Here is a 24,900-nt window from a genome sequence, read left to right as displayed (position 1 = left end):
CATTAACATATTCATATACTTTCCCGCCACCTAGTTCAGACGTTTGTCGATTTTTTCGGTAGCTCTTTCCGTTTTTTGCAAGCTCGTAATGAATTTCAAAAACGTTTCTTCATTTTGAATCTTTGAGTCTGGATAGATAGTCAAAGTTTGTTTTTCACACAAATGAATACAGCATTTCCTCAGCAACGATTGAAAACTGATCATTATAAAATGAAAATTTTGGTAATATCAAATTGAGTTTAGGGAATAAAAAACACTGTGTCCACCTATCCATCATACAACTTGTCATGATGAGAAAGAACTTCGTCTGGCTAAAACGTAACATCAGTTGAAAACTCTTTTGGGTTTGTCAATTTTCCAAACTGATGGATGGGCATAAGTGGTTTCTCGCTAAATCAGTTTATATGGCGTCTTTAGATTTTTGTGGATATTCGTGAAATCCAAAGTATACGTTACACAACCACAGTCTATTCAGAGCTTATGGATATACTCAGAGGTTCTCCCAACGAAATCACCCCAGATAAATTTCATAATATGAGAAATGAATTTGTCAAAAAAATGTATTGTTGCCAGTGAACATTTATTGAAATAAATAAAAGTGAGTTATGAATACATTTTTTTCTTACATTAATATTTGTCGTTTGTATACAGATTCTTAAAACGAATATAAAATTGCTAATCACTCAGAAACTGCTGTTCCGATTTTCAAAAACAAAAGAGCGTCGAATAGAAAATGGGAATACGTATAAAACGAGATATCACAAGACACCCCTTTACCAAAAACAGTTGGTTGCGCCTTCCGGCGGATACAAAAAAAAACTAAAAATGATGCAGTTTTGCATGGATTTTATGCGACCTTGATATCTTGTCACGTTCAGAAGTTAAGAGGGGGATATTTCTTATGTTTGCACTGTTTATACACTCGGGCTCATTTCCCTTGGCACACGAAAAACATATTTGTAACTTCTTTCCTGTTGGTATAACCGTGTAGGAACTGGTAAGGATGAAAACGAAGTTATTTTTTGGACTATATCAGTTGTGTGATATCAAGCATCTTTTTTATTCAAAACTCAAGTTACTTTTTCCTTAAGACGACAACTTGGTTGGTGAAACGCGTGTCGAGAAATGTTGCATTTTCAGTGTTTGGCAGCAGTGCTTGTTTTGGATTTATTCTATGCCAGAGGTTTCATGTTTTGGTCAAGCTTCTGAAACGCCCAGTGAAGTTATTCAACAAATGAAATGAGAATGAATTGAAGTTGGTAGAGAAATCAACAATTGTATCATGATAAAATAGTGCACACCTTGTAAAAAACAATGTCAACAATAAAACATGCTATTAATCTTACATCACATATTCACAGATGGTTTTTAAGCTGGATGTCTTAGGAAAGCAATTCAAGAATTATTTTTTTCTACACAATCATCTTACCTCATCTTACTTGATCAAAGAGTATAAATAATCCCTGGTGATAACTGAGTCAAAGCTATTATGCTAATTTCAGTCAGATTTATGTCTGACATTCTACCGATTCGGTTTGGGTCTCCAAATTTATTCCGGAGGTGAGGGTGGCTTCGTCCATATTGGTTGAATTAAATGACCGGATACGAGAGCAATCAAGTACATTTAGCCTTTCAGTTGAGATCATTTTCGTATTTCTGAATTTCTATCGCCTCCCTATACAGTCTTGGATAATAACTCTGAGTTCCATCGAGCACTTGGTCTGCTCATTTATCGGTATGCCTCATTCGACAATTTTTTTGTATTCATAGATCCGGATACTTTGTGCTTCCAATGTAGACTATCCACAGCTACAAGTGATCAGGTAAACACCTGCTGTTGATAAATGCCTTTTGGAGTCCCCAGCTTACTTTAGACACTGTTGAGTTTAGTCAGCCGGCCTAAATATCGATTTCACGTTGTGTTTTTCCAGAAATCTCCGATAAGATCGGTTACATTCTTCACAGACAGACAGACTTATTCGGAGTAGTCGTTGCATTCACCAGCTATGATGAAAAAGAGGAAACTTGATTTAGTGAACCTGAGTCTTTCTCAGAAACTCGGTTATATGAAAAACGCCTTCAAACGGGATGGATATAGCGGAACCGATTTCAAGCGGGCAATGCAACTCGGAAAACAGAATAACAAAGCTACTTCAAATAGGTATGTCAATGGAAAACCTTTTCTGCCATATGTGAGTAATGTTTCCAACCAGATGGGAAGAGTTCTGGAAAAACACAACGGGAAATCGATATTCAGTTCGACTGAAACCACAGATAGAGTCTAAGGTTAGCTAAGGACTCCAGAGGGCCTTGAGCAACACCGGTGATTCATCAGATCCCTTGTAGCTGTGGATCGGTCTACATTGGAACCACGAAGAGAAACGAAACTATCTGGCTCTCTGAACACAAAAAAAATTGTCACCTGGGGCGAACCGATAAATCAGCAGTAGCGGAACATACCCACGTTATGGCGTTAAAAAAAGCACGTTCTCAAAAGAACTCAGACGTTATTATCAAAAACGGGAAGTGACAGATATTCAGAAATACGAAAATAATTTCAAAGAGGAAATCGACAATTGTTCTCGTATCAGATCACTCAATTTAAATATTAGGAACAGAGCCACGCATACTATGAATGGAATAAATTCGAAGAATCAAATCAATGCTGTAATATTTGCTCTGATCACAATCAACACTTCTGCCGCATTGCCTTTGATAATGTCATAGATGAAACGTCAGGAAAACCCGAAAATTAGGTTTGAAATCATTCTATTTAATCTTGCCTCCAGCATTATATTACGGGTTCATGGAAATAGAAGATCATTATTTTCCCACAGCTAATACATTTTATGTTTTTAGTACACATAATTGGAAAATATGAAAATGAAATATTCGATGAACGCGAAGTATCATTCAATATTGGAGAAGGATCTGAAAACAATATCATTCAAGGAATAGAGATTGCTGTCATGAAATTCAAAAAAGGTGAAAAGTCTCGACTGACAGTAAAACCCATTTATGCTTTTGAAAAACTTGGATCACATAATTTCAATATACCATCAAATGCAACAGTGGAATATATAGTAACTCTCAAAAATTTTGAAAGAATGAAGGAGTTTTGGTGTCTTGATTCACAGGAAAAGATTGAGCAGTGTAAATTATTCAAAGACAAAGGAACATCTTACTTCAAAGCTGAAAAATTCGATCTGAGTATCAAGTTTTATGGAAAGATAAAAAAATATTTGGAAAACGATAGGGGTACGTATTTCTCAACGTTATGTTTGATGAATTGGTGGCGAGTCATACGGTAGATAGCTGTTTCAATCTGTTGGGAATTATAACTATATACTGCCTGGTACTGACCATGCCCAACAGGCTGAAGTAGCGCTGAAATAGTTGTCTACCGGTGGCTAAATTGAAATTAGATTGGGATTGATCAGAATAGTACTCATCTTTATCTTATCCATTTTGAAGGAGAGCTGATTTGAGTTGGGCTAGCTCTTGTGGTTTGTTGTGGTCTGCGAGGATGATAGATCTATGGATGAGAGAATTGAAGACGAAGTTGGTGTGTGCTGGATGATGGTGGGAGTTTGTGTTGAGGTTCCGTTTGTGTGTGTTGGTTTCCTGTAGACCGTGTGGGTGAAGGAGTTGGATTTTGTGATGAGGAAACAATTCGTGGACACAACACTCCAAGAAGGAGGCAAACCGTGGGTAAGTGTTTCTGGCTATTGGCCTCATCAACGCGGTGCAGCCAAGTGCAAAGATGGGCAACCATTTGTTTGCCGGAAATGAGAAACAACACATACTTATTTATATATATATATATATATATATATATATATATATATATATATATATATATATATATTATATATGTTTAAATTGTTTAATCTAATTTTGTGAAAGATTTTATTAAAAGAGATTTGTTGTCTTCCAGAAAATTCTAAGAAAACGGCATGATTTGATAATTGGATTATCTCATTCTTAAGCAACTCTAAGTTGTGTTGAATGTGGTTAAGAGATTTATGATTAGTATTAATTTCAAAATTAAGAAGTTCGGTTCCTAACCCGTCAGTGAAAGTTCCTGTTGTGTTGTTATACTGTACATCTTGTCTCAACACTAATTGATCAATATGTTGGGTGGCATGTGTTATGTGTTTTCCTGAGATGTCGTACTGTAGTATTCCTACAGTACGACATCTCAGGAGGAAACATCTACGGTTATTTTCTTTGGCTAGCTTCTTCTTTAGACGGGACGGCTGTTTCATTTTATTGACTATTTCATTACCATGAGTAGCTCTTAGATCTTCATAGAAACCCATTCCTGTTGATTCAAGTTGAAGGACAGTCTTTGCTGACTAGTTAAGAACAAAACTTGCAAAATATCTTTGGGTGAATTCCAAACCAATAATTCTGGTTTTTCATCAATATAACTTCATTTTTAAAACAATTTTTTGTTTCAACAAACTTCCAACCTCCCTATGGCAGGGTTTTACTTTCATTCAACAACACCTTACTTGTTTTCCTCAAGACTAATGAGGATGTTTGTCAATTAATTAACTTATTTGATTTTTGGGTTTTCTCATTGTTACTTACAGAACAGCAGATGTCTCTGATCACACATGCACCATAATAGTTCTCGTTTGTTCTATAGTTGTATCATCTACAAACAAACACACCTTTTCAAACAGAATTACTTGACAGCTGACAGCGTCAAATTGTTTTGTGCCTCTCTCTTTGTTCTTTAAACACATGGCTTTTACCGGTAATCCATAATTTTAAACAAATAACGATTTTTAGTAAATTCAATTTAATATTCTTCTTTGTGTCTTGTGAGGAGTCAACCTCTTTTATTTTAATGACTTTTTTATTGTATTGACATGTTTCAATTGTGTAAATATAAGATTCTGTTCGACACGGCCAACCTCACTAACAGTAAGTTGTGACCTTTTATATTAATAATTTGTATAGTGTATCACCACCATATAAATTTTTTAGCTTTTCCCTGAAGATGATAATAAATTGTATCGAAATATTGGAATAACTTGTGTTATAAGAGTACACTTCCGTTCTGCTGATCACCCAAAGATAATTTATATATATATATATATATATATATATATATATATATATATATATATATATATATATATATATATATTGGATATAGTACATCATCCAAATAGATATATATATATATATATATATATATATATATATATATATATATATATATATATATATATATATATATATTGGATATAGTACATCATCCAAATAGATATATATATATATATATATATGTAACTAATTTTCCTTTTATTTTCAGTATTTTACTATTAATGTAAGTTACAAAAAGGATTTGAAGCCATATAACTTCTATTTGATTATCTGCGAGCGCTTTCGACAGCTGGTCGTGCTGTCATCCTCTAGGCACTATTCTATCTGAACGTTTTATCCTGTGTTTGTCCTTTTATACAGTCCGAACGCCTCAATACAGGTACTTCTGTTGCTTTAGGTAAATTTGCCTGTATTTGGATTACATCAGGTACTATTCTTTGTGTTGAAACTTCTCTAGGTTTATTGTTTCTAGGAGTGTATATTGAATGTTAGGTCTTGTTGTGTTTTGATTTGTACTTGTTCCTCGATAAGTGATTTTTGACTATAAAATTTATGGATGTTTAAGTTTTCCCAAATGTCCATGCGGTTTTCCTTATTGACTTGTTTTATGAGTTTTATGTTCTCTGGTGGGGGAAAGTTATGTTTGTTTTGTATGGCGTGTGTTGCGAGGTTTGATTTATATACTATTCGGTATATATGCCTTTTTGTGTTCATCGTACCTTTGGATCAGTTTTTTCTTGGTTTGGCCGATATAGAATTTGTTGCAGTCCGAGCATTGTATACTGTATATCCCGTTTTGGTTTTTGTCTTCTTCTTTTTCATAGCTGTTTATTTTTTGTGTTATTTTCGTGTTTGGCTTGTATGTGATGTTGATGTTCAGTGGCTTGAAGATGTTTGTTAGTTTTTTGTACCCAACAGACAAAACAACACAACGATGGACAGCATTTACGCACCTCCTGAAGGTTGCCTTTTGACGTGAATATTTTATGCTTCTGATAAAAAAGTGAATCCATACTAAAAACTTACCTACACAACGAATACAACCTGCTGATTTCCTTGAATGCTGATGACACAGAAAAAAAAGTTCATAAAACTGTTTTAGGGTTAATAAATCCCAATAATTGTTTTTAAAGCACACACAAAAAAAGTAACACCTAATAAGGGTAACTCACATAGGAAATTTAGAGTAAATGTTCAAAATGTGCGCCATTTTGCCCCATGCAAAAATAAAGCTTTTGTTCGAATTTTGCTCTTACACTATTCAACATCTCAGGAGTTATAGCTTGGCATTTATCAATAATTCTACGACGTAATTCATCCAAATTGGCTGGCTGTGTAGCATTAACTTTAGACTTTAAATATCCCCACAAAAAGTAGTCCAGTGGTGTTAAATCTGGTGATCGTGCTGGCCATTCAATTGGACCTCTTCTACCAATCCATTGTCCTTCAAAAAGATTATTAAAAAAAATTCGAACCTGCTGGGCATAATGGGGTGGTGCACCGTCTTGTTGAAAATGGATAAATTCATCTTGACATCTTGGATCCTGTTCAATTATTTCAATTATACGAGGTTGTATTGCCTCTTCAAGAAGTTGTAAATAAGAATCACCGGTTAAATTTCCATCAATGATTGCCTAATATTCCGGCCCAGACATTCAACTTTTGGGGATATTGAGTATGTATTTCTGCGTATTGTTTTGGGTTTTCATCCGACCAATAACGGCAATTGTGACGGTTCACGCAACCATTTAAATAAAATGAGCTTTCGTCCGAAAAACAGATGTTATAAAGCAGCTCGGGATTTTGCATTAATCTCTCACTCATGCCCTCACAAAACTCCTGTCTTCGGTCAAAATCATCCTCATTGAGTTCATGAACAAGTTTAATTTTGTAAGGATGGTTTTTAAGGATTCTCCATGCGCTCATATGGCTTATTCCGGCCATTGCTGATAAACCTCTGGTACTTAACCTGGGATTGGCGATGACTTGACCAATCACTCCAATCGCATTATCGTCATTCACTACCCTTCTCTGAACATTTCTTTTCTTATTTAAAACGAACCTGTCTCCCTGAATTTTGTGACCAAATCCAGAACGTGATTTCTGCTTAGGTGTTTACCAGGGTTTTGCTCGTTAAATAAAATTGATGTTCTATTAGCATTTTGGTCGTTGCCAAAAAATAAAGCAATAACTGAAACCCTTTCAGCAGTAGTGTAAGGCATTTTTAAACAAATAACAATACACGACCCGTTTAAACAAAACAATCGAACAATGTACTAATGAAAACTGGAAGAAGAGGAGTGGGTATTGATTTTAAAAAAAGGGATTTTATTTAAGAAAAAACTGATAAGAACAGCTCGAATTTTTTTTTATTTAGGCATACAAGTTACCGAGTGGTCTGTTTAATGTATTATTAACATGGCAATTTTAACTTCAAATTATCTCGAAAACTAATCGTTACAAAAATTTTCTTTTAACAGAGTTGTGAAGGTGCCACTCGACCTACTTTTCCTATCTAAATAAGGGACGTCGGACGCACCCCTCCGAGGGGGAGCGTACTACAAAAAATCTGCTTATACCTCACAAGTTTATACCGGTATAAAGAAACAAGCATTTGGATGTCCATATTCATCCAGTAATCAATGGTAATAGACAAGTATGCCAAAGTTGCGGCACCTACATGGAGCCCAGCTAATATTGTGACATTAAATAGAATAATATATAGATAGGAATATATGATTTTGAATGAGTTGTACTTTCTAATTACATGACAAAAACATCTTACATTGACACTTTCTAAGTTTATCACTGAAAATAGACTGTCTTGTTTTAGTCTATGTGTAAAGTCTTATAAAAAGTAAATTTTAAACCGATAGCGAAGGTCGATTTCTATTCGGATCTGAGACTTCAATGAAATTATGAATTTGAAAATATAGCGAAAAGAAAAAAAAAAATGGCGAGTATGGGAAATAAAACTGGAAGTAAATTCAGTATTTTTTGCTCGAGTAGGATAAACGCCATCTAGTACAGCTTTCTTCTACAACGCCCTCTAGTTGTACTTCTAGCGGCTGCATTCCTCCTGATTGCACCTTTGTATAATAGATGGTGAAACGACACTTAGCGAAATCTATAATAAAGATATCATTGTAAAGTTGAGAAGGAATCATACTGAAATAATGTATAATAGGATAATAGTGAATATAATACACATTATACATCACAAACAATAAAGATATTTATAAAATGGACACCTTAGTAATGAGGTAGGTAGGTACCCACGATGTAACAAGTTGGTTCACGACATGAAGGTAATCTACGAGATTATTAGTACTTACAATTGAAGATCGTGAAGTCACTCTTCTGATGTATACTATCGAAGTCCAACATTCTGATGATGACACATTAGTTTTAAACAGATGACCTCACCTGGCAAATACATTATTTCACAAAATGTCATGAAATTACATGAAAAATTTAATAATTAGTATTTTTATGCATTACAAACTTTTTTGAGAATATGATAAATTTATTCATAATAGAAATTGATTCAGTTGTATAAAACTTGAGTACCTATCACAAACGTTCAGTAAACTTATACTAGGTCTGTGAGTAGGTACTAATGAAGCATGTAAGAGAAGTATGTACCACAAGCGGTGTTGTCGGATTAACGATCATAAGCTAATAATTCATGGTGCTGTAATAGGAAGTAATAGGAAAATATACCTACTAACATAAAGGGTAATTTTGAATCAACCCCATCGTCGGAATACTTTATAGGGTGCTTCACAGTGTTTTAATGAGAGTATATGTTGTTCAAGCCGCCATATTTAGTACCTACGCCTTCTATAAAAAGTTAATGAGTTTTGATCATGCTGTCCGAATAATATGTCAACCAGTACCAATAACCACTTCTGGTTTAACGGTAACCACAAAACATACAAATATTTTTTTCAATGTCAACGCATCGACTGCTAGGGTTATTAGCCTCGTGTTTTGAGTGGGCTATGTTAAAATCTTCCTGAGTCATCTAGAGAGTATCATCATAGTGTGCAGTCCCATCAGCCATGTAATGAAGCAAAATCTACTTGACTACACTGTCCGCACTACCACCTCTACGCCAGAATTAGTTATGGAATCTGGTTGAAATAGGTTTCTCTTTCAACCAGCTGTCGTTTCCATAGAAAAGACAACCATAAAAAGTTGAATCTTGTGTAAACTAACTAGTGCACCGAAGCAAAGACTAAACAAACAGAACAAGAATTGACTAGGTATTATTGTGTTTGTTTGATTCCTAGAGGTAATAGGTAATTATGTATCATTTGCAGTGAAACTAAGATTATTTCACTTTGGTTATTACATAAAATTTTTCTATTCTGGTATTAGCACATATATAACTTCCTTATTTTTTTTCTTAATTAAGTATATATGTTGACGCTAGTGCCATCTTTCGAAAATAGTCTCTTCATATGGACATATTAAAATAGTAACATATACACAAAAATCATACGCTGCGTAGTGTAAACCATTTGTAGGGATAAACAAATTTTGCCGTCAATGAATGTTATTAAAAAATAGTTCTAAAATTGCATGCATTGACAAGCGACAAAATGCTATTAGTGTCAAAATTTTCAATAGTCCCCATATCTTCTTGATAATTTATTTCGATTTAGGAGATGCAATGCATCGAAAAAAGGGAAAATTTCGTAAAGACGCGTTATTATTGGATGGAAATCAGTTATTCTAAAAGTTTATTCATTTAAATAAAAAATGTACACTTCATATTGCAGGTTTTGATAATTTCATAATGATGTTTGACTCATTTCTTGATGATGCTAACTTGTTTAGCCTTATGCGAGTTTTAGTCACTCCCTCATAATACCAACTTGGTTAGCGAAACGGGCGTCGAAACAAGTGCTATAGTTGTAATTAATTTACACCAGATATTCCAATTCTACCTATTATTTAATATTTTTTAATGTAAAAACACTGACAAAAACGGCGAATCATCTGAAGATGTCCCATCACTCTTATCAGAACTGTTAAAATGAAGAGCTTATATGACAACGCTCATCTACTGAAATGCATGAAAGACCGTAGTTGTCTTTAGACACTTTGTGTTTCCGTGTTCTGCGATTCCGATTCTGTTGTTCCGGTATATTGTCTGTGATGCTATGCTTATCTTATTGCGTAGGTAGCAAATTATTGCAGGTAGAAAATCAATTGATTTCAATAAATTGATGAATGTAGCCGTTACTACGTGGTAGGAAATCATAATGAAAAGAGAAATGAAAATTTCTATGTAATTACCACTTTTATAAAAGTGGTAAAACACATAGAAATTTTCTTTTCTCTTTTCAATTGGTTTCAATATTCAGATCATAATTGAAACGGATATTAATTTATTACTCTTTCATTTCTTTAGGAAATACTATAATTTATTTACTTCATGAACACCACTAAAATCAATATGAAGGATTTACTCAACAAGTGGGTAATAAAAGATTTTCATTTCTTTGGTAGCTAATATGAGAAAGTTGCAATGCAAATATTTATTACTGATTCATGGTCTCACAGGTAACCATATTTATAGAGAGTACCAACATTATGTAACATAGTATGTGCTGAGTAGTTTTATCATTAATGCTATAATATATACAGGGTGATTTAGAATAAGAGGCTGGTCTTCAACCATTACGCATGATTCTGCTCTTTTCATTGTGTTTCCTACCCTGAAATATTCCTCAAGTATTTCTAATAGTGTCACAATATTTTTCACAAAAAAAACAACCCTTATCTAAAAACACTCCAATGAATTATTTCATTTCCTGGTTAAAGAGTTCAAAGGTTTTAAATTTTGAAAAATATTGCAGTTTCAGTAACTAAGATATGAATGGATTTATGAAAAGTGTGACACACTGTCGATGCTTCTCAATTGTTATTTTTGTATTCTACACATTTTTATTGGTTACACCTAAATTTCTAAATATTGAGATTATTATCAGATTTGTGGATGATTACTTTTTATATGCTGTACCAACTAAAAGTATCAATATCATCTAGAAAAATTTAGTATGGGCTCCCTATAAAAGTATGGGATTTTATGAACTTATTACATTGAAATTCAGTGATAATAGAAAACGTTTGGAGAATGTAATGAATGATATGAAAAGGAATATGAAAACTGGTCACATCCAGTAATTAATTGGAATATAACTTTGAATAAAAATAATTTTTGGGAAAAAAAGCTTTTTGGTGTTCTGCTTTTCTATCTTTTAACAAGTTAAAAATAAATGCTTGAAAAGATATGTAGATCATGCACAGAATATTCTTTCAGATACAAACTGGAAAGAGAAGCATACAACTTCAAACATATAAATTAAAAAAATAAATATTTTTATTAAAATTTACTCCAAATAATAACTAGACGTGACCAGGATATACATTATACTTACCAGTTCTAATATTCCTTTTCATATAGTTCATTACTTCCTCCAAATGTTTTCTACTATTACTGAATTTCAATGTAATGACTTTGACTTCATAAAATCCCAATCCCAACTATCACGTTACACAATGTTGGTACTATCAGTACATATGGTTAACTGTGATATGATGAATCGAGACAGTAAAAAAAATTGTATTGCAACTTTCTCATATTAGCTACCAAAGAAATAAAAATCATCTATTACCCACCTGTTGAGTAAATTCTCCATTTTGATTGTAGACACACCTCTTCCAATATTTCAGATTTCAATGAAGTAAATAAATTATAGTATTTTCTGAAGAAATGTAAGAATTCTGTATCTGTAGAGTAGGGAGGGTGAGTGTAAGCCCACGCACTTAGGCCACATGTGACCCATTGTACATCCTCCCAAAGAGTTGTCCTCCTAGGTCGTCGTCCATCCTGTCCTTTCCAGGAAGGTGGACAGGTCGCTGGGAGACATCTCCTTTATATCGGCAGGTGTAGGCCAAGACTCGCCGAACACACACTCTCTTATTGACGATAACTCCGGGCACTCGCACAGGACATGCCTGACAGTCTCATCTTCCTGTTCACACATCTTGCATAGAGGTGTGTCCACTAGTAGGTGGACATATTATGTACATATTATGTAGGTTTTTCCTTAGCTGACAGTGGCCAGTCAGAAATCCTACTGTAAGGCGTAGATTTTTCCTGGTCATCGCCAGATATTTCTTCGGCGCCAGCTTCCCAGGGTCGCCCAAGGTGATCTTGGCAAGATTACATCCTTTGATTTCATCCCATCTCTTTAAAGATTGAGCATGGGTGTAACATTTGACTAGTTCCGCAATTGTCGAAGTCATCAGGCCGTGGGTGCCACTTGGTCCTAACATTCTTAGTCCAGCCGCTTCCTTGGCTAAAGAGTCGGCAATGCGATTACCTTTACTCCTGTCGTGCCCTTTAACCCACCTCAGGTTAATGTTGTTATCTACCGAGGCTTTAGCTAAATCTTGGTGGCACTCTAGTGCTAGCCCTGAAGTAACACGGTGTCTGTTCAAGGCTAATAGTGCTTGTCTGCTATCAGTGCAGATTGTTATGTTTTTGCCAGAAATTCTTTTCTTGGTTATTTCTTTTGTGGCGATTGAGATACCAGCCAGTTCTGTTTGGACCACGCTGGTATTTCTTCCCATTCCCCACTTAATCCTTAGGCTTAGTGATCTGGAGTACACTCCACATCCTGAGCCTTCTTTGGTTTTTGAGCCATCTGTATAAATCCGTATTGCATTTGTAGCATCTGACTCTGTGTTCTGCTTAATTTGTATTTTGTAGGGTTTATTAAACACAAACCTGGGTTCAATTGCATCACTTGTTGCCTGCAGCAGAGGTTGCGCAGTAAGCGCTTCCCGCCATAGGCCCAACCTCAATCGACCCATTCCTAATTCTAGGTTTACACCAGCCGTGTGCAATCGTACCATGGCCATTAACTCAACCTCCTTAACTACAGGTCCAGAGGGGTCAGACCCAATATTCAAATCATAGTTGAAACGTATATTAATTTTTAAATGTAAGAATTATAAATTAATATACGTTTCAACTATGATTTGAATATTGAAACTTGAAATTAATCAATTTCCTACCTGCAATAGCTTGCTACCATAACACCATCAAAAACAAAAATATAACGGAACCATATCGGAATCGCAGAACACGGAAAACAAACTGTCAAGTGTCTAAAGACAACTACGGTTTTTCATGCATTTCAGTAGATGAGCGTTGTCAGATAAGCTTTTCATTTTAACAGTACTGATAAGAGTGATGGGACATCTTCAGATGATTCGCCGTTTTTGGCAGTTTTTTACGTTGAATAATATTAAAATCAATAGGTAGAATTGGAACCTCTGGCGTAAAATAATTCCAAACAAAGCACTTGTCTCGAAGCGCGTTTCGCTAACCAAGTTAGTATTATTAGGAGAGGACTAAAACTTGCCTTTCGCTAACCAAGTTTGCATCATAAAAAGATGAGTAAAACTCGGAGTCACCAGGGGATGACTAAAACCCGAAGTTTTAGTCATCTACTGATTAGCGAAACGCGCGTCGAGGCAAGGGGAACTATTTTGCAAGTCAGTAAACGTGAACGTAATCTTGTAGAAAGGCAAAAATTCTTGAAGGTGGGGTCTTCCAAACATGAATCTCGACTAGGTTAATCATTTTCGACAGAAGAATTTCCTATCACCCACCTAAAAATTTCACAATTCTAAAAACAATTAAAATACATTTTTCTGGTCGGCATAAATTCATGCAGGTCGGGTCTCCCAGACATTAATCTAGACCAGGTAAATCATTTTCGACAGAAAAATAGTCCAACCAACCCCCTCAAAAAAATTCACAATTCTCAAAAAATTGAAAATTCATTATGCAGGTCGGGTCTTACAAATAAGAATATCGACCAGATTATTCATTTTCGACAGAAACATTTTCCAACCCCCACTCAAAAATTTCACATTACTCAGAAAATTGGAAATACAGTTCGCAGGTCGGGTCTCCCAGTTATGAATCTCGACCAGATTATTCATTTTCGACAAATAAAATTTTCAACCCACACCCAAAAATTTCACAATTCTAAAAAAAAATTAAAAATACATTTTGCTGGTCGGCAGAAATTCTTGCAGATCGGGTCTCCCAGACATGAATCTCGACCAGGTTGATCATTTTCGACAAAAAAAGTTTCAACCCCCACCCTTTGACTATGAAAAAATTTCATATTTCTCATAAAATTGAAAATACATTTGGCAGGTCGGCAAAAATTCCTACAGGTCGGGTCTCCCAGACATGAATCTCGACCGGGTTACCCAACAGAAGAAAAATTTTCCAACCCTCACCCATTAATTTCACAATTTTCAAAAAAATTGAAAATAAACCTTGCAGTTCGGCAGAAATTATTGCAGGTTGAGTCTTCCAGATATGAATCTCCACCAAATTGATGATTTTCGACAGAAAAATTCTTGATCCTTCGAGTATGGAAAATTTTCACAATTCTCATTAAATTGAAAATAAACTTTGATAAACCTGCAAATTGAGTGTAATATTCCGTAAATATCAGATTTGGAATATCGTGAAGCATTTACATGTAATCACTTATATTGAAATGTTTCAACTTCAACAATATCGATTGGCTTGTTTATTACATAACAATTCATATTTATTTTTGGTTAATTCCTTCCACGTCATATAAGTTGAGTACTCAATTAGTTATTTTTAATTTTTTGCGTGAATTTTCAGTCTTGCATTTTAGTGTTTTATATATTTTGTCTTATATATTTTTTTTGTTTGATTCCACGTCATAAAAGTTGAGTACCTACTCAATTAGTTATTTTTCATTTTTGTGCATGAATTTTCAATCTTGTATTTCAGTGTGTTATATATTTTGTCTTATTTAATTTTAAAGTCTTCCAGGATGACTTCAGAACCCAATTATTAGGTACCCCTTGGAATCTGACTCATCCTTTAGAAGTATGCATGGACATCCCCGGTTACCGAGGTGACATCTATGAAATCCAACCCAAACCTTGTTTATCTAAAATAACAAAGGTCCCCACGGCAAACTGTTGCAAAGACTAGCGTTTACTTTTCGTTTCTGGTGTCCTAGCTTCAATACTGACTGCCGCTTTATCATAATTTCAAATACTGTGTGTGATTAGATGTATTTTTTGAATGCAGTATAAATAAATCATAAACTGTTTGAAACAAACACTTTTCTCAGACACCACGATGAGAAGATAATTTATTAGAAATGTGAAATTTTTGTATAGGTAGCTAGAGGCCAAAGGATGAGAAATGGAGTTCATTGCTCTAAAATGATTGATCTATTTGAGTTCATTTTCAATTTTAGGAGAAATGTGAAATTTTTATACACAAAGGGTGCGGATTGGATTTTTTTTATCGAATGTGATTAATCTGGTCGAGAATTATATCTGGGAGATGCGACCTGCAAGAATTTCTGCCGACCTGCAAGGTTTACTTTCAATTTTATGAGAATTGTGAAAATTTTTCATACTTAAAGGGTGGGGTAAGGTCTACCATGTCTGGTAGACCTTACCTGCAAAATGTATTTTGAATTTTTTGAGAATTGTTAAATTTTTGGATGGGGTTGGAAAATTTTTCTGGACGAGATTCATGTCTGACAGACCCGACCTGCAAGAATTTCTGCCGACCTGCACCGTTTATTTTCAATTCCATGATAATTGTGAATTTTTTTTAATATGATGTATACATTTTTTGTTTACATGAATAAACTGTTAGAATAACTCTGATTTCCAAATAATAACGCATATTCATCAAACTGTATTCATCGATAAATTACATCGCTTAAATGGAAATAAATTATCAAGAAGATGTGGGGACTGATGAGAATTTTGACAATAGCATTATGTCGCTTGTCAAAGTAATTTTAAGAATTTTCTTGTAATAACATTTATTGACGAAAAACATTGTCTATACAAAGAATACAAAGCCTATAGAATCTCAGAAGTGGCATTTTCGTGTTACCTAAAATTTTTAGTACTTACCCTGACTACCAGAGTACGATGTCAGTACAAGTATCAACAGTTAAATACCATTTGAACATTGGTATCTTTTGGTATGTTAAAAATAATAGGGTACATTTTTATTTTCACTAATGTGTTATGGTGTTATATCAAAAAACTTGATAGATACACCAAATCATGATATTTCCACCAGCTAGAGAGATTGGTGAATTGAATTTTAGTTAGGTTAGGTTCATCCTCCGATGAACTTGATGAATCGAAAGAGCTAGAAGAAGCAAAAAGTACTGCAAAACATTTTCATTTTGAACGATATGTTTTCCCTTTTAGTTTATATTTTTTATGGAACCAGCAAAATTACACAAAAGAGTTCTTTCAATTTCGGTTGAAACATTGTTGATTTTATTGAAATCCACCAATTCTCACCACAACCACATTTGATTGATTTGATGGAAATGAAAATGAACCCGTAGACTATATTTTTGGAGGTTTTGGAACGAATCAGCCTATGGAACTTTTATGGCAATTTTCAATATTATAACAATTTGTTGAACCCACTTTCAGCATCATTTATGAATAATAGGTATATATCAAATATTAAATTTCCAAAATAAAACTAATTTCTCAACAAAACATATCAATCTTATATTAGAAAAATAAATGGAGACGCTTTCTATTTTCATAACTAAAACACTGATAATCAGAATTAGAGCTTCGAAAATCCTGATTTTTCTGTATATGTTACTATTTTGATATGTCAATATGAAAGGACCATTGTCGAAGGGTGGCACTAACGTTAACACATACTTAATTGAAAGAAAACATATGGTAGTTGGGTATTTTCTAATACATGAATGAAAAAAATGTATGTAATTACCAAAGTGAAATAATTTTAGTTACACTACAAATATTATATAATTAGCTTATTCCGTCTAAGAATCAAACAAACCTAAAAAAACCTAGTCAATCCTTGGCTAGCGCAAGATTCAACTTTTTAAGATGGTCGTTTCTAGGGAAACGACAACTGGTTGACAAAGAAACCTATTTCAATCAGATTTAATAATCAATTATGGCCTAGGTGGTAATGCGACTAGTCTAGTCGAAGTTGATTTTGCTGATGCGATATGGCTGATGGGACTACAAACTATGATGGTGCCCTCTAGGTGGCTCGGGAAGATATTAATATAACCTACTCAAAACACGAGGCTGATAATCCCAGCAATCGATGCATTGACATTGAAAAGACATTGAAAACATCAAAAATATCCCCTTTCATAATGTCGGTCCACAAAAACCACCAGATACCAATTTTGAATGAAATCACATAATAATATCAAACCTCAATCGTAATTATAAATATTCATGATTTCTAATCGAAAATTCTTTATATCGGACCTAACAAACCGTACCGCTTGTTCATCAAATCTGAGAATAAGTCACAAATTTCTTCATCTAATTCATTCGTTACTTTTGAAATTGACATTTATCATTGTTATGGATAGAGTAGTTCATTTGAAATGATTCAATTTCAACCCAAAACCAAGCGCTTTATTATAAAGCCATATATAAATAAAAATCTAGTAGGTGGTAAAAAAACTGGCCCCATTTCCATAAACATTAATAATGAATCAGATTTCGTGTAGGAACTATTTGAACAGAATACATTTTCACCTGAAATGATTCATTTTATAAATATATAATATCCCTCCGATTATCAACTAAACCAACCGCCACTGTCTTATGGTCCAACTTACTTCAAATGTAAACAAACTCCCCTTAACCTCTCATTACCTGCCAACCCCCTCACAACCTCGCCCATAAGTTGTACAAAAAATTATAGTCAGATATCCGTTTCAAATACATGCAGGTCCGTAGCGAAAAGAAAAACCAGGGGAGGGGAGAGAATCCAAATTTTCCCAACCCCACCAGCAAAATTTTCCAACTTCTGAAAAAATGAAAGCCGAGGGATTAGTAACTACTATAATATATTAATTTTCTTACTTAGCTATCCAAAGATTGACTGAATGTTTATGCCCGTTAGTGTATGCACAAACAAAAAAAAAATTTGGTAATAATAAAAATAATAATGGGAATTATTCTACTTTGGACCAAGGTCCTTGTTCTTCCACTATATCCACCATGTATAGGTATATTCAACATAAATGAAAGGAAACAACACTTAAATAATATTGTTCTTATTGTTTTCTACTATTATTTTTTCTATCTTCACGGCCCGAAATATCCCTACTTTTCCAAGTCGAATAAACAGCGAAAAGTTGGAATTTTGTAAAATTGTCACTTCAAAATTTGTGGACTGTTCAACTGTTCTCTTACTTAGGAGAAATTAAACTTTTTTGAAATTTTCAAACAACTCAGAATTTCAAAGTATGGGATCTCCAAGTCATGCATGTTGGGAAATCCCAACCTTGTCCTGGTTCTTTCCTTTTCCTTATTACCTCTCCCTTTCTTTTCTCTCATTTTAATTTTTTCATTTTTATGCATTTTTTTGTTATTATTTTTTTCTATCTTCACTTACCAACTTTTTCCCAAGTCGAAAAAGCAGTGGGGGAGGCTCCCCCCCATCCCCCGTGGTGGCAGCCCTGAATACATGTATTGTATTGGTATAGGCATGGCAACTCTTTGTCTTATTATTACTCTGAGGTTGATACTAATGATCTCGTAGATTAGGTACCTTCATGTGAAATAAATTGTTACATCGGGGGTACCTACTACCTACCTAATTGTTACTGTGTCCATATTATAAATGTCTTTATTATTTATTCATTTATTTATTGTTTGTAATATGTATTATGTTCATTATCATATTCACTATTATCCTACATTATCATCTTTAGACTATATTATTTCGTTGTATATAGACTAAATACAAAGGTATTATCATTGTCTAATGATTCCCTCTCAGCTTTACAATGATATCGTTATGATAGATTTCGATATGCGTCTTTGCACCATCTATTATACAAAGGTGCAATCAGGAGGAATACGTATTAGAGAATATCGTGGAAGAAAACTAAAATAGATGGCGACACTATCTTTTATCCCGCTTAACGCGGGATAAAAATACTGCATTTACAATAGAAACGCTGGTGTTTATTTGCCTGGTAACATAAAATATTCGTAAAGTATTTTATTTTCTCGTATGATGTTATTTCAAAATATTCCTCGTTCATTTATTCTTCACTCTAATTTATTTTGGGATAAATTATGTGGATTAATTCATCAGAAATTATTCTTGATAGTTTCGTCATATTAAAAAAATTCTATCAATAAATTGATGGATGAGCCGTTAATACGTGGTAGGAAATCATAATGAAGAAAAGAGAATTGAAACTTTCTGTTTTTTATCACTTTTATTGGTAACTGACGTTACTGCAGTTTCATCCTATTATAAGGGCATTTTCAAACTCATAGGTATATTAAAGTCATGTATAAGTTTTTTACCACTTTTATTTGTAACTGACGTTACTGCAGTTTCGTCCTCTATAAGGACATTTTCAAACATCATACATGAGTTTAATCTATAAGTTAGAAAATGTCCTCATAGGACGAAACTGCAGTAACGTTAGTTACAAATAAAAGTGGTAAAAAACATAGAAAGTTTCAATTCTCTTTTCTTCAAAAAAATTCTAATTTCACATTCAATAGAATCGAAAGAACAATGATTTTGTCGCCTTTATCACAAATTTGATTCTACCATATTTCATCTTTGTTTCAAACCCACTAAAACGAATCACTAGTTTGGACACTCGGCCATAAATAGAACAACTAACAAATACTATCCTCCTTTTTTATGTGTTTTAATACTCATACTAATACTTTTCTGATAAATACCTACTCTATTTCCTGGAACATAAATCAATATTAGCTACCTGCTGGGTAGATATCACTCATGTTAACCGTTAACCGTTAACTCATGTTTTATTGAAAATATATCGAAAATCGTGTCGCATGATCTTTTCCTACTGTAAAATAGAAAAAATGCATTACTGAAAAATGTGCCAAATTTCATTCTGCTGCTTTGTTTCAGTTTCTGTAAACCTGACCGAGGTGTCACATCGCATTTTCCTTGTCAATAATCAAATTAGAACACTAAGGTATGTTGCCTTATTTAAGGTATTGAAGAAAAAAACATTTTGTAATATTCACTTCATCGCAATTTTCGTATTAATATACTATACTATATAATGACTGTTTGTAAACATGCAAGCATTTTCAATATTTTTCTGAAGAAAATGGAATGTGTCCCCAAATATCAGAGTGTTGTGTCCATGAATTTTCATTTTTAATTTATATCATACACACTCAATAATATCTATATCTTTATTTATATCCTGGACCCGGATGTCACGCAGGTAGCTATAGCTGCCTACGTGGTCATGTCAGATGTAGCCTGGGAATACTGGGTCTTCTGACTGGAACCACAAATGTGCGGTTGGCTCTCGGCAAACAAGTGTTGCCCATCTTTGCACTTGGCTGCACCACGCTGATGAGGCCAATAGCCAGAAACACGTGTCCGCGGTTTGCCCACTATTTTGGAGTGTTGTGTCCATGAATTTTCATTTTTGATTTATATCATACACACTCAATAACATCTATATCTTTATATATATATATATATATATATATATATATATATATATATATATATATATATATATATATATACAGTGTATAATATATTATTATATGATGATGATGATGTTGTTAAATGATTTTGAATTTGATTTGGGTTTTTGAAAAATCTAAAAATTTTTTTATTTTTATTATTATGATTATTTTTGATGAAAATTTTAATCGGTTAGACTCTTATGTTGAGTTTAAATCCTATACCACAGTGTATAGAGATTTTTCTCAACCTTTCAGGTGGATTCAGGCACAAACACAACAATTACTTACCAAACTTTGATTTTTCTAGTAGATTTCACCTGAGAAAAAATTTGGAAAAAGACACAATTGATCTTAGAAAATATATAATAGTTTTAATCATAAGAGTAAAAATATGTGGAATTCAAAAAAATATATGAATTTATCAATTGCCAAAAGAGAAAATTCCTTAAATCTAAGAATGTCCTAAATCTACAACGAACAACGAACTATAAAGAAAATTTTCATTAAAACAACGATAAAAATAAAATAAAAACAACAATAAAAATTAATTGGCGCTCCGGGGCGACTTCATTGATTCCAGTGGCGCATTTGCTTTTTCAGCTGCAGGAAAACCCGGAAATACCTGCAGCACCACATCATCTGAAGATCTTGATCTAACAATGTCCTCTCTCTTATAAAACAAAATGTAGGGTGTCTCCAGAGACTCCAATAAATTCAATGCATGTCAGAACACTTCGTTTCGTTTCGTGACACGACTATCGTCAAACTTAAACCAGTCCGTTTCGTCTTTCACCAAGGCGTAATAATGACCAAATTCAACGCCAGAACCACAGTGAACAATGACTGCATAAATATTATAATAGTGGTCTGCTAAGTTGAAATGTTAATCTATTTTGAACCTTCCAAAGAGTTTCTTGCTTCCGTTAGAGGTTGAATCTTGTTTGAAAATCATCAGTGTTATTATTAGATTGACTGGTGCCTCAGCTTTACTTGTTCCCTTATAATAGTAAGTTAGTTTGACGCATGTTTGACAATACAGTCGATCATCACCTGTTATTAGTCATATTAGGAAAAGCTAGATGAAGTTCCAGAAATTCACATAAGTTTTCGGTACTTCTTGAACATTTACCACAAAGTAAACAAGTGAGGATTTTTCCAGCAAAAGATTTACAAACACAAGACGAGATAGGCTGTACGGAATCATTCAGTCCAGAGCGGTCAGGAGTATTGATTTTGCTATTGTTTTGCTCACGAAGAGTATTCAACAAGAACCCCAAGAATTCGGAACAATCCTCTTGTTGTTCTAACGAGTATCTAGTGGACTTCAAAGACTCCAGGAAATCGGTTGGAGGGAAAGAACTATTCAAAGTGAATACACCGAACAAATTTAGTAAATGTCAGTTTATAATTGCAGATCACTGTAATTCGGCAGACTTAAATATTTGGTTCAAACTTCTATTTTTATGGTCGTTTTGAGTTCTTGAGTATTTTCATTAATATATGCATATATTATTTAGAAATGGTATAGGTAAATACCTTACTTTCCTCCAACGCTGGTGTGTGTGTGTGGTGTGATATTTCTGCGAAGCTGGAACTCATGGATATCTTACTAGACTTGGCTGGACAGGTAGATTTTTTCACTAAATTTATTATTACAATTCAGTATTGACTACTATTCTGTTTACTTCTTAATTCATATACTATATATTTCAAATTTTAAGGAGAGAAAAATTTAGCGTGGCGTCTCTTTCGTTGCCTCAAGAAGAATCCCGTTGTTGATAAAAAAAAATGAAAATCTATCTCGGTTCCCTAGTTACCATCTATCAATTTTCACATATACAAATTTTCAACTTCTTTATCAGGAAAATTATCTATTCTACTTATTTAACATTGGCTCTTAAATTTAGATACATTTTCATTTTATAGTTTCGTACAAAAATAGTTAACCTTACTTTTATGTAAATATAAATATTTTCCAAAAGCATCACTTAATGTCAGTTTCTAAGGAAGTGATTTACAATAATAAATTTTGAATTTTACATCATTCCTCAATAATAACAATCAGTTTATCATGCCTTTTTCGTTTTTTCATCACAGATGTTAATTTAATTGTATCTGACATTTCTTCCTAACCTATATCGGGTATCGGTTTTTCGTATTTCGATGCGTTTTGATGTAAGAATCTTTATATTTGAATTTCCCACTCTTATTTGCTTGTTTCCGGTCAAAGCTGTGGGTTTCAATATATGTACAGGGTGTCCTTGCTGTATTTTTGTATCTGAATTCCTTCGTGATTTGAATTGAAGGGGTTATATTTTTTAGGAGTGATTAATTTTTGGGAAATAAAGTTTTTGGCTTTCTACTACTCCATCTTGATACATCTGTTTCAGGAGGACTTTCTTTCAGTTTGTGTCTGAAAGTTACTTCTTTGCATGATCTACACATCCATGTATAGAGTTACTTCCTTCCTTTCTTTGGAAGACTCCCTCATCCTTCTTTATTTTTGTATCAAGATGGAGTAGTAGAAAGCCAAAAACTTTCTTTCCTTTGTGTTGTTTTTAAAATTCCCATACACTGTTGCATTTCGAGTCTTTTCATAACAAATTATATATATATATATATATATATATATATATATATATATATATATATATATATATATATATGTATATATGTATATTTGAATGATGCAACTAATTTTCCTTTATTTTCAGTATTTCAATATTAAATTTTACAAAAAGGATTTGAAGCTTTATATCTTCTATTAATTATCTGCGAGCGCTTTCGACAGTTGGTAGTACTGTCATCTTCTAGGCACTCAAACTGCAAGCAGCCATATATATATATATATATATATATATATATATATATATATATATATATATATATATGTATATATATATATATGTATTTCGACGTAAACAACCAGTACGGGTGGGTGACGTCTTAGTATTCACCATATGATAGGTTCAAGTGGTACCATACCAATATTGACGTTTCATCAATACCCGATTAGAGTGGCGTAAGATATGTGCCTAAAGTTGATGGGGAGTATCCTAAACATCTACATGATTCGCACAAAGACTTACCATACTGCCTGAACATATAAATCCAAAAATGAAAAAGCCCCCTGAATAGATGAAAGAGCTCACCAAATTGATGGCTACCCTCCATCACAAAGCAAAATATGTGATTCATTATGGTCTTGTCATCACGAAAATTCATCGAGTACTTCAATTTAATCAATCAACATGTTGAAATCCTATTTCGATTTGAATACTGAGTTGCGGAAAAGTGCTACGAATGAGTTTGAGAAAAACCTATTCAAGCTAATGAACAATCAGTATTCGGGAAAACGATGAAAGACATTAGAAAAATTGTCAACATTTTACATATCACCAAATGGGCTGGTCGCTATGTAGCCGAGGCCTATATTTTTGAGCCATAGTTTGAAAATGGCATGATCTTTATCGAGAATTTGGTTGCAGTCGAAGTGAGAAAACTGAAAGTCAAATAAACCGATACAAGTAAGACAGAATATCTTAGACTCAATTGTATAATTCTCTACTTCGATACAGATGCCTGATTTATGAAATATTGCAAACAGAATCCTCATGAAATCATACGAATTCTTCGATACTTCAGATTATCCTTCCAAAAATCAGTTTAACGTTCCTTTGGTGGATAAAAATGTTCTCGGGATGATGAATGATGAGAATAATGCAGTTCCGATGACGGATTACATAGGCGTTAGATCGAAATTGTATACAACTAGGATGTTGGTGATGGAGGATGGTATCAATAAGAAGCGGCATCAGTTGGTAAATGATGGGATGAAATTAATCAAATCATCTCATGCTTGGGGGTTACCAAAAAGGCAAATGGGTCAAATCTTCTATGATGAAGAATAAAATTACGTTTGATGATTATGTGAATTGCCTAGATAATTGGAAGAATATGAGTGTCACCCAAAATTTGATTCGATCCGATGAACATCAAGTACATTCCACCGCCCAATACAAGATTGCTCTCAGCCCAGGAGATGATAAACGTTATATGTATAATTCCAGATTCACACGATACGCTTTCTTGGGGTTACTTTCTATCCATCAAACATCAAATGCTATGGATGTTGACGATTAACCCTCT

The 24,900-nt window shown here is 33.6% G+C and overlaps 1 protein-coding gene across 2 annotated transcripts in view; it reads left to right on the top strand.

Annotated features, from left to right (window-relative positions):
* The window catches only part of Fkbp59 (FK506-binding protein 59kD), a 144,829-nt gene that overhangs the window by 106,728 nt on the left and 13,201 nt on the right, over window positions 1-24,900 (top strand). Inside the window, exon 4 of one of the 2 annotated variants that reach the window (XM_074179191.1) lies at window positions 2,860-3,258. The exons of the other annotated variant lie outside the window; for it this stretch is intronic. Coding sequence (XP_074035292.1) covers window positions 2,860-3,258 — 399 coding nt within the window. The remainder of the gene's footprint in view (window positions 1-2,859; window positions 3,259-24,900) is intronic. 2 annotated transcript variants of the gene reach the window in all.

Source organism: Leptinotarsa decemlineata, unplaced genomic scaffold (assembly GCF_025532065.1).
Source record: "Leptinotarsa decemlineata unplaced genomic scaffold, Ldec_3_MD MMD2_tig00004433_RagTag_RagTag, whole genome shotgun sequence".
Classification (NCBI taxonomy): Eukaryota; Metazoa; Arthropoda; class Insecta; order Coleoptera; family Chrysomelidae; genus Leptinotarsa; species Leptinotarsa decemlineata.
The sequence above is the reverse complement of the archived record's forward strand: the minus strand, read 5'-3'. Positions and strand labels throughout refer to the sequence as shown.